Raw genomic sequence first — 13,517 nt, forward strand, 5'->3', positions numbered from 1 at the left:
TTTTTTAAATAGCCACAGGCTTGGCATATAGTAAAAAAGGTCCTAAACTTCTTACTTTATTAATGACTAGATATTGAGGATTCTGAGCATGTATTATGTCAGCAGTTCTCAAAGGTGTTAGTCTCAGGGCCCCCTTATCCTTTCAGATGTTATCGTGGACCCCAAAGAGTTTTTGTTTATGGAGGTTACATCTATCAATTATTTCTATTTATTTAAATTTAAACTAAAGCATCCTTAAAATGTTTGTTAATTTGCTTAAAATAACAGTAATAACTCATAGGTCTATATAAGTAAAGATTTTATGAAAAATACAAATATCTTTTACAACAAAAACAAAAGAGATATTGTTCTACCTTTTTGCAAATCTTTGTAATATCTGCCTTAATAAAAGACAGCTAGATGTAGGAGTAGAGAGGTATGCTCAACTTTCTGCCTAGAAGAGTCAAATGTAGCCCCAAAAAGCCGAGCTGACCCCAAAGGGCTGAGCCTGGCCCGGAAGGGCCGAGCTGAGCCCCAATAGCTGAAGCTAGTCCGGGAGGGCTGACCCTAGTGCCTAAGGGCCAAGCCGAGCCCCAAGGATCCCAGCCTATTCACGAAAAGTCAAGCCTAGCTGCAGAGATCCTAGCTTAGCTCTGAGGAGCTGATTGTAGCCCCAAAGAGCTGAGCTAAAAAAAAAAAAAAAAAAAGCTAGATTCTTACCTTTAGTTCTGCTTTCAGTGTGTTGTGATTTCACATGTCATGTAGCCTCCAGAAAACTCTACTGTATGCTTGTCAGAGGATGAGGGGAAAAGGAAAATAACAGCTTCATATTATGGTGAAAATAGTTTGACCTTAAAGGTCCTCAGGAAGGCTCTTAGGGACCCCCAGGAGGCCCCAGGCTACACATTGAGAACCACACATTGGGTCATCATGGCAAGCATTCTGTTGTAATAAATTACAGCTAAAGTTTATTAAGTGAGAGGCATTATGCTAAATGCACTACCTGTATTAACACTTTTAACTCTCATAAAAGCTCCATCGTGTAGTTGCGAGTATTATGCCTGTCTTGCAGAGAAGTAAACGGAAGCTCACAGAGTCGGGTACTGTACCCAGGGCCACACTATTAGCAAAGTGGCGGAGGTCGGATTTGAGTGCACTGCACCTCACCACCCTGCCTTTCCCACAGAGGTAGGTCTGCTCCTCAATGACCAGGCGCTAGCTAGTGATGCCAGTTGAGTGCTGAGTATTACCAAGCCTCATGCTAAATGTTCTTTTATCAAAACAATTAAATACAAGTTCATGTCTGTCTCACCTTTGCAGAATAGGTCTTCTTACCCCCTTTTTTGTGAATGAGAACACTGAGTCTCTAAGTGGTAAGCTTCTTTCCCTCTGTCTCAGGGTAAGGGGCGGAGACCAGCTTCCAAGACAGCTCCATCCACCCAGCTTCCCCCTCCTCACCCCATGATGTGCTTTGTGTTAACATAAATAAATTTGCTAAATTGCACCAGAATTATTATTTAGGGTTTTGTTAAACCAGGGACTATTTGTGCCCAGTGTGGTTCATGGGTTTCTAAGTGCTGGCCAGCCCAGCCACGTTTTGTGCATGCAAATGAGCCGGGCAAGGGGCCTCTCTTAGGTCTATTTGCATTGGCAGCCTGGGTAATTGCATATCCTAATTGGGTGCAGCCATGCACACTGCTCCTCCACCATCCATCTACCCTGGCATGGAGGTCTTTTTGGAAGCAGGTGCGGGCTTCTTCCCCAGTGTCCTTCCCAATGGCCTTGGTCACCTTGGTGACTGGAATGAAGCTCAGACACTGAGTTCAATAGCAAACAGCTACTCAGCTGGCTTTGTGCCCTCATGGCACAAAAGGCACCGTAAACTGGTCGTGATGAGCAAGCGGTGGGGCAGGCGTCCTCACATCTGAACAGCAAAACTGGCCAGGGATTCCTTTTGGCACCATACATATTCCTAATAGCGGCTAAGAGGCATCATGGTGCTGGCAGGCATGGCCTCTGGATCCTAACCGTCTGGGTTCAAATCCTGACTCTTCCACTTCCTAGATCTTAACTGTCCTGAACCTCAGTGCTCCCATCTGAAAAATGGGGAGAAAAATGTAGCATCTCCTTCATAGGGTCATCATGAGGGTCAAATGAATAAGTACTCTCAGACAGCTTGGGACAGAGCTCGGACATAGAAGCGCTGTACCTGTACTTTGTAATAGATGCATGTTCTGTAAGCACCTTTGTGTCAAGCACCATGTTCTGTGCTTTGTAGATTCTATCCGTCTCTGGGAGGAGATCCCAGCCTCAGGCCTGGGTGACGGATGAGGAAATGGAGGCACAAAGAGATGCAATGATCTGTCCCAGGTTCAGGAGCTGCCAGAGGTAATGATCCAAGGGTGAAACAGGGAGAAGACCTGATGCCCTTGGAGTGTCCACCTACTCCTCAGTGCCTGGCCCCTTCAGGCCCATCAGATGACTCCTCAGTGAGCTGAAATAGCAGAACTTTGTTACTAGATCGTATTGGTTAATGACTAACTCAGAGGCTGTCTAGTAACACACATGACCTGTCACTTTACAGAGGAGAAAGTTGGACAGTTGCTCAAGGCAAGATAAGAACCCAGGTCTTTTCCTTCCCATCCAGTGTTCTTCCTACACAAAAATAAGACTAAAGGTTAATCCATGAGCAGATAGTTTAAAAACTATAGTGACTCACCACCACCCTCCAAAACAGGACCAGGGGGCCGGGATTCCTTTGACTAAGTGAGTAGAGATCCATCCTGAAGTCTGAACGTTGCAGAACCAGGGAAGGACGGAAGCAGACCAGATGTCTCTCGAACAGCAGCCCGGGTCATGTCACCTGCTTCTCGGAGCCCTGTTGTGTTTAGCATATTTCTACCTGATTGAAATTGTATCTAAACATGCCCAAGGTTGAATGGGAATGGAGGACATCATTGCATTTAATTATTTCTTCGGAATAAAAATGGATTCGAGCAACAGCTTAGTGGGGAGGCGACTGCAGAGCAATTAGAGTTCTGAAGCGCTCAGGCAACCACTTGAATGTGCAATCATTGTAATAAGTGCATTAAAATAAAAGAAGTCAAAGGGTTGCATTTGCATAAACAACCCAAGGTGAGGGTGTGGGATCAGTTAAACATAAAGGGGACTCAGCTAGTTGATCATAATGAAGAACTAATAACCACTCTGTCCTCCAGGCAGAGACCCTCGGGTGTGATGGTTGAGGCCCCGAGGTAATGAGTAGCGAACCTGACCTGGGTTCACTGCACATTCCTCCTTCTCCCTGGGTGGTGGGCACGTACATTCATTCTCACCAATGTGGGATTATCCTCCCCATTTTCCACATGAAGAAACTGAGGCATGAGCTTGAGTCACTTCATTCCCAGCAGTGTGGCCTTGGTCCCGTTGTCTAACCCCGCTGTGTCTTCTTTTTCTCCCCTTAATTAGGATGAATGCTGCCTGCTTAGTCCTTTTGGAGAGGATGGGGGACACAGGGTGTGTGAAGGGCCAGAGTATGATGTCCATGGATGCTGGGGATGCGATGATTATCATGCACATATTTGCCTAGAAACCTCTCAGGGTTGGTTTTTATAGGAAAGGAACCTGGGTTTGGATTTTGAGATCTCTAGTCTCCAGGGAAAGGAGAGGAAAGCTGAGCCCTCTCCTGGGCAGGTGAAGGGCTAGGGGGAAGGTGTGGTGTGATATCTCATGTTCATAGAGGGGTAGATGGATAAAGAAAGGGTGGTATATGCATACAATGGGATCTTATTCAACCTTTTAAAAAAGGAAGTCCAGCCATTCATCGAAGCATAAAGTAGAAAGGTGGTTTCCAGGGGCTGGCGAGGAATGAAGTGGGGAGATATTGATCACAAATCCTTAGTTATACAAGATGAGCACATTCCAGAGGTCTTCGGTACCACATCGTGCCTACAGGTAGCAGTATATCGTCTTGTGCTCTTATACGTGTTGAGGGTAAATGTGTTAAAAGTTCTTCCCACAATAAAATTTAAAACAGGAAGAGGGGGAAGGGACAGGAGAAATGGGCTACTAGAGAAAACAGTACCGACTCGGGGTCACAGGAGGTGTCAGGCCTCTGGATGATGCCTGATTCTCCCTGACACTGCCTTTCTCCGACTTTTCTGGAAGTTGTCTAATGTCTGTGAGCTCTCTATTCCAGAAGACAAAATATTTCCCTTCCCGTACACTGGGACATTTAGACTTCCTGCAGCAGCTGAGTGGCGTCTGGGGCCAGCGGAAGGCCATAGGGCTACATTGAGCCAATCACATCACCCCCATCATGGGGCCTCTCTGAGTAGACAATGTGTATAAATCAGGAGTCGTGTTAGAACTGATGGCCACGCCTGGTGCTGCTATCAGAAATTAGCCAGAGGCATTGGCTGTTCTCAGATGGTCATATGAGCTTCATCCATGGCAGTGTTTCCTGTGTCTGGTTTAGCTGAGGTTCTGCCAGAAAGGGCTTGCACACGTGAGCTTTTGAAATCAGTGGTTTATAGAGGTTTTCTGCTCAGGGGGCCAAATTGCAATCCTCAGTTAATGAGGATAGAGAACAGCCCAAGAATAATACTCAGGATGTGTTTGATGAGAGAGGGTGCAGATGGCTCTAAGGACAGGGGCTCTTCTGCTTACTCCCTGCCCTCTCATTAACTTCAGAAAAAAAACGGGCTCGGGGACAGAATTTAAATTCATATTCTTGGACAGCGGACATCATTGAACTGATTTTCTGTCTGTTAGAGACAGAAAAAAAAAGGCTTTTGTACCAGAGAACAGCTGGAAGGAAGAAAGCAGATCAGGTTGGCTCCTGTATTAATCAGGATGAGCTAGATCGTGCTGCAGTAACAAAGATCACCAAATCTCAGTGACAGAAATTGACAGAGATTTATTTCTGTCCCTGAGGGAGAGGGGAAGTCTCTTCTCCACACTGGCCTCACTCAGGGATACAGGAACTGCACTATCAGGAGTGTGGCTGGATGCTATGGGGGAAGGAGGATGTGGCAAATTGTGCCCTGGCTTCTGTCTCTTGTCTTGGCCACAGCAAGTTGCTTGGCTGTGCCTAATTTTCAGGGGATGGAAAATATAATCCTATCATGTGCCTAGAAGGAAGAGGACTAAAATATTTGTCAGGCACTTTATAGAATACCATCCCTGCCCCTGCTTCCAACTCCATCCCTACCTAGGCTATATGAGCAAACAGGGAGACATCCATCCCACTTCCCCATAGAGAAGAGGGAGCTAAATGCTCCTTGTTTACCTCTCAGCAAAATGGAAGAGACACTATACTATAGCAAGTTTGAGAATCAGACAGATGCAAGTTCCCTTCCTCCCCCAGATGATGTTGAGCAAGTTACTGAACATTCCCAAGCGTTTTCCCCTCCCTGTGAAATGGGAATACTATTACCTTCTTGAGAGTTATTTCTGAAGGTCAAATGAGATATCACATATAAGGACTTGGCATCGTGCCTGGTGCCTGCTATGTGCTCAAGAACGTTGTAAGAACACCTTGGCTCCTCCTCCTGTTAAATGGCGAGGAGCACACCTCCTTATGGGGTGACTGTTGCTATCCAATAAGTCATACCTGGGAATCACTTAGTATGTGGTGCCAGCTCATGTCAGTGCTCGGGGAGTGCATCTGAGAGGCTGCTTACGATTCTTCAAGGACCTTTGGGCGGAAAGAAGAGAAAAGAGGACTGTCAGTGGGGTTCAAGAACAGACATGGAGCCTCACTGAGGCCGATTTCTTGCAAGTCTGTGCGGGGAATTAAAAAAGACCTGAACCAGGTGTCAGAACTGGAAGGTCCCCGTCACCAACAAAGATATAACATCGGCTTCTGTGTGTGATCAGCAACCGCTCCGTGACTCAATACAGACTCGGCTCTCCCTTCGTGGCATCTCTTTATTTCCTTCTACCTACCCCGTGACCCCCCAGCTCCTGCGCCTCAAGCTCCTGGTGCTTCGTGGCCCCTACTTAGTCTTCTCCCTTTCTGTGATTCCCTGCCTCCAGGCTATTTGCAGGTGACATGCTTATCCCAGATCCATTTATCTGGGTGGGAGTAGATGGGAAGGGAGCCAGATCTTGTGGTACAAAGCCAGGCTGCAGTGGTTAAGAGGACAGGGTAATGGAACGGGTAGCCCAGGGCACGAGGTCTGTGGTTTGCTACGTTACCTTGTGCGTACCACTTGTTAGCTGATGCTCAGTTCCCTCGCCTGTATAATGAAAATAACAACATTCATCTTACAGAATGGCCACGAGGGATCCCAGGGTCAGCTGTCATTCTTACAGCCTCTCCGATTGGAGAAATCAGTGCTTGATGCTAGGGAACACGGGGCAAACAAAAAAAGGGCGGCCACAGTGTGGCTGTTTCTCCAGAGCGCTGCTGAGCCAAATGGGGCACTGGAGGCACAGCCAACTACACCAAGCCCTGGGGCAGGGCCTTCTAAACTCATACTCCTGGAGAGCTGGAGTCTGCACTCCTTTCTTCTTCTTTGTTTTTTAATAAAAATTTTTAAATTGCTTTTTAGAGAGAGGAAGGGGAAGAGAGAAAGAGAGAGAGAGGGAGGGAGAGAGAGAAACATCAATGTGAGAATGAAACATCAATTAGCTGCCTCCTGCACGCCCGCCACTGGGGATCAAGCCCACAACCCTGGGCATGTGCCTGGACCAGGAATGGAACCGGCAGCCCCTCGCTGCACTGAATGATGCCCAACCATCTGAGCCACACTAGCCAGGGTTCTTCACTGGTCTGCCACTCTCCTAAAGGGCCAGATAGAAATATTTTAGGCTTTGCAGGCCAGACAGTCTCTTTTGCAGCTGCTCACCTCTGCTGTTGAAGCAGCCCTAGGTAATTCATAAATGAACAGGCATCCCCACGTTTCAATAAACGTTTTTTTACGAAAACAAGTGGCCGGTGGGAATTGGCCCACCAAGGAGTTTTGCAACTTGCCAGAGGAGGAGGCACGCTGAGTGCCAGCCTCCTGGGCTCCAGCACTGCTTCCACTGTCCGTCCCGACCATTCCAGTCCTCAGGAGCCCTTTGGAGGCACATTTAGGAAAACTCACGGGGAAGGCTTCCCTCAGAGTTTCTACAGCAACGCATTCAAGGCACTTCTGCAGCAACGGCGTAGATTTATGGAACCAATTAGTGTTCCCTGTGGCTTCAGAGGTCTCCCGGAGGGCTCGCTTTAGGGCCGTGGGTACTCTGTCAGGGTAAGGCCTTGGCAGTGGGTGTCAGTAGGAGCAACATGCTTTAGAGATGACCCGGGTTGGAGCTGAGTATGGGGCGCCCGCTTTCCTAAAAAGATGCACCCCATGCATTGTCTCCTGAATGACTCCTGGCCCTTCTCTTGAAACCCCAGGCGACTTCATCAGTTCTGCCCCAGGTAGGGACATAGCCAACGCTCAAACACAAGAGTGTCACAGATTTGCATCTCTGCTGTGATTCATTGCAAGGACCATTCGTTCTCCAAAACACCCAGTGATGTCTCTCCTTTGGAACTGACACTGGCGCTGTCTTATTTCTCTTACAGGCATAGGTCTATGAATACATCCTAAAGGCAGTGGAATGTATATAATATCCTACCGATATTCTCTCCCTTATAACTTTATTATGGCATTGCCAGCCCTTAAATAAACCATCAAGGCACTCTCTGCTGAAATTTAAACAGGAAGCTGGAACAAAATGCCCCTAATCCAGTGGCAGACAGTCCAGCAAACTTCCTTGAAAGGGAGATATGGTTCATAACAAGCCTTGGGACTCACAGGCGTAGCACTTTAGAGCCTGCAGAAGCCTTCTTTTCTAGTTAGAGCATCTCAAGTTTCCAGATGGGGAAACTGAGGTCCAGAGAGAAAAGTCTTACCTGAAGGTAAGCTCCTGGCAAAGGTGGGGACTAAAACCAGGGTGCAGACTCCCACACCTCTGTGCCCCTCCAAGGGCCAGCCTACGTAGCGTGATCGCTCAGTAAAGTTTCTCTTCCGTGTCTCTTTCCTGTCTCCTCCAGGACGGCTACTTCTCTCACCGGCCCAAAGAGAAAGTGCGGACAGACAGCAACAACGAGAACTCGGTCCCCAAAGATTTTGAGAATGTGGACAACAGCAACTTCGCCCCGAGGACTCAGAAGCAGAAGCACCAGCCTGAGCTGGCGAAGAAGCCCCTGAGCAGGCAGAAGGAGCTTTTGAAAAGGAAGCTGGAGCAGGAGAAGGGGAAGGGACACTCCTTCCCAGGCAAAGGCGCCAACGAGGTGCTGCCTCCCGGCGAGAGAGCCGCAGGGAACAGTAGCCGTGGGAAGGAGGCCCCCCGACAGCTCCATGCCAGAAAAAGCGGGGGCAGCTCCCCTGAGATTAAGTATGACCAGCCCCCCAAGTGCGACATCTCGGGCAAGGAGGCCATCTCTGCCCTGTCCCGCTCCAAGTCCAAGCATTGCCGCCAGGAGATCGGGGAGACCTACTGCCGCCACAAGCTGGGGCTGCTGATGCCCGAGAAGGTGACTCGCTTCTGCCCGCTAGAAGGTAAGCTGCAGGCCCTGAGGCAAGGCCGGGAGAGGCGCCTCCTCTCCAACTCTCCCTCCTTCCCAGCCCTCTTCTGCTCACACTCTCAGACCTGCTGAGAATGGCCACCCTGGTTTTCAAACCCCAAATCGGGTCACAAGACCTGACTTCTTTGGTACCCCTGAATTCTGAAGTTTCCCACGGAAAAGTATTTCAGAATCATATTACCTTTAGTTATAGCTTTAACCAGGTGCCTTCATGGCAAAGGAAGAAATACAGTGAAGTCAGGCTCATGTGGAAGCTGCAGAAGGCGAGGTGACTGTGCCGACAGAGTTGGTTTTCTGTCTCAGCAGAATATCAGGATTAAAATTGACGCGGATATTATTGTAATCGAATATGATCTGAAAGGTTTCTAATTGGTTGCATTGACTTTGGAGGCTCTGAAAATCAACCTTCCCATTTTCCTCCACCTAAAATTCCTTCCTTCCTTCCCTCCCTCCTTCCTAAATTTTCCTCATTTTCTTCCTATTTTCTTTCTTCCTCATTTTCTATTCCTCCCTCCCCCTCCCTGTCTCTCTCTCTCTCTCTCCCCCTGCCCTGAGCTGGACACTCTTCTGTGTGCTGGTGACCAGTGATGAACCAGAGCTCTTGCTGTGAGAGGTCAGAGCTCTAACAGAGGCGCTGTGTTGAGACAGAAGTCAGAGCATCAGGAAAGCCAGCCGCAGAGCTGATCCAGGCGTGGGGTGGGGAGGCGGAGGCTTTCGGTCCCCCTGACAGTGGTGGACCCAGAAGCCAGGCAAGACTTTGCCAAGCGGCCTCCCTCTTCTGAGCAGCTACTGTGTCCCTGCATCTCTCTGGATGCAGAAGGGAGATGTGTGGTGAGAATGGCTCCCAAGGAACAGCAGGCTAGAGAAAGCTCAGTGCTGATATTCACTGGACAGATGGGAATGCGAGGCCCATGGAGGGAAGGAGACTTACCCAGACTCACCCACTGAACCAGGGGCTGAACTTGAGCTAGAATCCAGGCCTCCTCTTTTCAGACGGGAGCCTTTCTATTGACTGCTGGTCCCAGAATGAAGGATTGGGACGAGGTTGGGAGCAGCCCCGTGTGTCAAGGGCACAGAGAGGCCTAGAAGGATGCATGGCCAGCTCTCCAGGTGCCCCCTGGGTGAGGTGCAGTGGGGACAACTCCAACATTTTACTCAAGGTCATCTGTGTTTTTTGAGTTTTCCACGTTTCCGCTTTCCGAGGTTTCAGTTACCTGTAGTCAACCAAGGTCTGAAAATAGTGGAAATAATGGAAAAGTCCAGAAATTCATGAGTTTTAAATTGTGCGCCGTTCTGAGTAGCATGATGAAATCTCACGCTGGCCCCATACATCCCACCCAGGACGTGAGCCACCCCTCTGTGCAGCACGTCCTCACTATATATGCTCCCACCCATTAGTCACTCAGTGGCCATCTGGGTCATCAGAGCTACTGTCCTGGTATACCTTGTGTCCAAGTTACTTTTATTTTACTTAATAATACCGCATTCACATAACCTTTATTACATTGTTATAATTATTCTATTTTATTGTTGTTGTTAGTCTCTTACTGTGCCTAATTCATAAGTTAAACTTTACCATAAGTCTGTATGTATAGGAAAGAACATACATAGATAGGGTTCAGTACTCTGCAGTTTCAGGCATCCACTGGGGGTCTTGGATAAGGGGGTACTATTGTACTAATATATTGGACACTGTTCCTACCTTATATTGCAATGAATCCTCACACTGGCCTGTGGGGTAGATCTGTTATCAACCCATTTTGCTGATGAAGAAACTGAGGCTTAGAGAGATTGAATACTTGGCCAGAGGAGCACAGCTAAGTAGATGGGCTTAGAACTCAGGTTTGAGAGTGTGCATCCTTTTCCAGAGCCTCTCCATCTTCCGGAGGCTAAAGCTCCTACTTTAGCTCAGATTGCCAACTCTCAGGGATGTCCTACAGCCTGCAGACTGCATCTCTCTGTCATCAGTTAGTTGCAAGAAGAAGAGCGGGCATTAATGGGGAGAAATGGGGGATGTCCCCAGTGGAGGCCAAGGGTTCCCATGCTTCTCTGGGTCATACTGAGTCATCCCTAGTTTGGTTTTTCAGTGTGAATTTGCTGGGGGTTCCCTGTGGCCTTTGCTGCATCAGCCAAGGTGGCACAGCCTCCGGGACTGTTAATAAGATTGGCATTTAAGAGCCATTGCACACCCAGCCCCGGCAATGCTTTAATTTGCTGCACCACAGCCTCCCCTTTTGCAATAAATTTAGTGTGAATAGACTAATTGCAAAATAACCCTAATTGGATAGTTATCAATGAACAAGTTCCCGTGGAACAAAACGGCTTACAATTAATAGCATTTAAGCCATAAACTATTCTTCTGCAGAAAGCTAAGATGTAATTACACCCCATACGGAGATTGTGTTCCCTTTCTGGAAACTGTGACACCCAGATTTGCCTCTGCTTAGGAAGGATTTGAGCTCCAGCCCAGTGGTCCTTTTATTTCCTGCTAAATGAAGAAGTGACAGTGGGAGGGGAGAGAAATGTAACACATGCATAAATATACATAACGCACACGCGTGCATACACAGATGTACGCACTGTGCTTGTCGGTTTGCTGAGTTCAGCGTCGCCCAAACTTCAGCCAATATGATGCCAGAAGTTGAATATAATTAAGGAAGCAATTCCTCTTGGCCTGAGGACTGAAAATTTCAGAAGAAAGAAAATAGATTTTATTTTATTTATTTATTTATTTTGTTACTCCTCACCCAAGGATATTTTCCCATTGATTTTTAGAGAGAGTGGAAGGGAGGGGAAGAGACACAGAGAGAAACATTGATATGAGAGAGACACATTGATTGGTTGCCTCCTGCACACGCCCCAACCAGGTCCGGGGATCAAACCTACAACTGAGGTAGGCAATCGAACCCAGAACCCTTCAGTCCACGGCCAATGCTCTCCAGGCGTCTTCAAACTACGGCCCGCGGGCCACATGTGACCCGCCGAGGACATTTATCCAGCCTGCCGGGTGTCGCTGCCTGTCCTGCTTAGCAGCCGACTCGTCCCGGGCCCGCAGTGCGCATAGGAATTTGTTCATAGTTTTTTTTTTTAAACTATAGTCCGGCCCTCCAATGGTCTGAGGAACGGTGAACTGGCCCCCTGTTTAAAAAGTTTGAGGACCCCTGCGAGTCTAGCCAATGAGTTAAACTGGCTGAGGCAAGAAAATAGATTTTAAATGTTGACTTTTGTAAAGGATTGCTGCTCCTCCCACCCCCAGCGCCTCCTGTTCCCTTGCCCAGCACCACTTGGGGAAAAGTAAGAGTCTAGAAGCCCAGGAGATGGTTTGCTTCCTGTGAACACAGTGCTTGTGTTTGTGACTTGGCCACTTCACTCTCTGCCTCCCAGAAAAAGAATGGTGATGGCTTTCACCAGGAAAGGAGGGATCTGCAGACCGTCCATTAACAACCCCTAGCGTGAGATGTAGTGAGGTTGGGCAGGGTGGCCCCAGGTGGGCTTATTTCCAATCCAAATGCAGGCCCTCATTCCTCCCAGAGCCCCTGTGCTCACTGTAGCAGCCAAGCTGCCACCCCGCCCCCATTCTACACCCAGGCAGCTCTGCACCCCCCTAGCTCCCACAGTTGTCTGGGCCTCCTGTCCCTTCCTTGGGCTCCACAGTCACCTGAGGGCCTTCAGTCACACCAGCTGGACCTCCCAGTGGTTCATGGAAATGAAACCATGTCAGCTGGAAAGGCAATGGAGGCCTGGCTTTTCCATCCAGATATCTTCAGGCCCTGGGTTTTGAATCCCGGTTCTGCATTTACTAGCTGTGCGGCCCTACCCTCCCAGTGCCTCAGCTTCCTCATCTGTAAAATGGACACAAATCCTCATACCTTATCCTCATAGGACTGTGGCTGAAATGGGATCATACATATAAAATGCTTGGTGTAGAGGGGGCTCAAGTAAAGCAGATGTGTCTGGCTGTCTAGCAGTGAGGTTAGCAGTATACATGAGGGGGACGTGGAGAAGAGAAGAGAAGAAGGCCTGCTGCAGTGGTGACCTCCCATTGCCTAGCCCAGTGGTCGGCAAACTGTGGCTCGCGAGCCGCGGTTTGCCGCTCTGTTGACTAATGAGTTTACCGACCACTGACCTAGACTCTCGATTCCAATAATTACAGGCTGTTGTTGTTCCTTGTGATTGAGCCCCTATCCCAGTGGTCGGCAAACTCATTAGTCAACAGAGCGGCAAACCGCGGCTTGCGAGCCATATGTGGCTCGCGAGCCGCAGTTTGCCGACCACTGACCTAGCCCCATCTCTCTGGCTCTGTTCTTCAGATGTGGCCCCATGTGCCTCAGGCATTCCCTCATAGTGCTCCGCCCCCCACTCCATCCCACCTTCTCTGGCTATCACCTCTTTTTACTCCAGATTGTAGCCCTAAATGCCACCTCCTCTGGGAAGCCTTCCCAGACCACACCTCCCCCTGACGCCCTGACCACAGGGGACACACTGACCCGCGTGAGGGACAGAGGTGGCTTTCCCAATAAGTATCTTTCCTAATAAAGACTGTTCAACCATAAGAGGCATGCTGGTGCCAGGAGCTAGGTAATGCAACTTCTTCTGCCTCATTACCTTTGGAACACATTAGGAAGCTCCCTCCATCTCGAGCTGAAATATGCCAAGAAAGGTCCCACTGGTTATCCTGGTCCCTCCCGCCCCTCTTCACCCTTCTCTGTGCCAGCTGAAACTGTGACGGCAGCCCCGATGCCAGGTGAAGAATGCGAGATGAGCAATGTGAGAAGTTGTGGAGAAAGCAGTGGGCTGGGAAGAGGTGGCTGTCACCTTAGTGGGAGCTCGGGGCTGAGCAGCTGAAGAGGCGGCAGTTCTCCAGTGAGCGGTGAGCAAGGACTCTGAATCAGCTGGCTGGCTGCAGGGCTGCAAGCTTTCGCACAGGACAGGGGGAAGCCGGCTCAGGGTCAGAGTGAGGGTGGACAGAAAG

At 48.9% G+C, this 13,517-nt stretch overlaps 1 protein-coding gene across 1 annotated transcript in view; it reads left to right on the plus strand.

Moving 5' to 3' along the window:
• XYLT1 (xylosyltransferase 1) overlaps window positions 1-13,517 on the plus strand; it is a 309,698-nt gene that overhangs the window by 169,878 nt on the left and 126,303 nt on the right. The window contains exon 3 of the mRNA XM_080679050.1: window positions 8,012-8,519. Within this exon, the coding sequence (XP_080535176.1) occupies window positions 8,012-8,519 (508 nt within the window). The remainder of the gene's footprint in view (window positions 1-8,011; window positions 8,520-13,517) is intronic.

Source organism: Plecotus auritus, assembly GCF_963455305.1.
Source record: "Plecotus auritus genome assembly, chromosome: 7".
NCBI lineage: Eukaryota > Metazoa > Chordata > Mammalia > Chiroptera > Vespertilionidae > Plecotus > Plecotus auritus.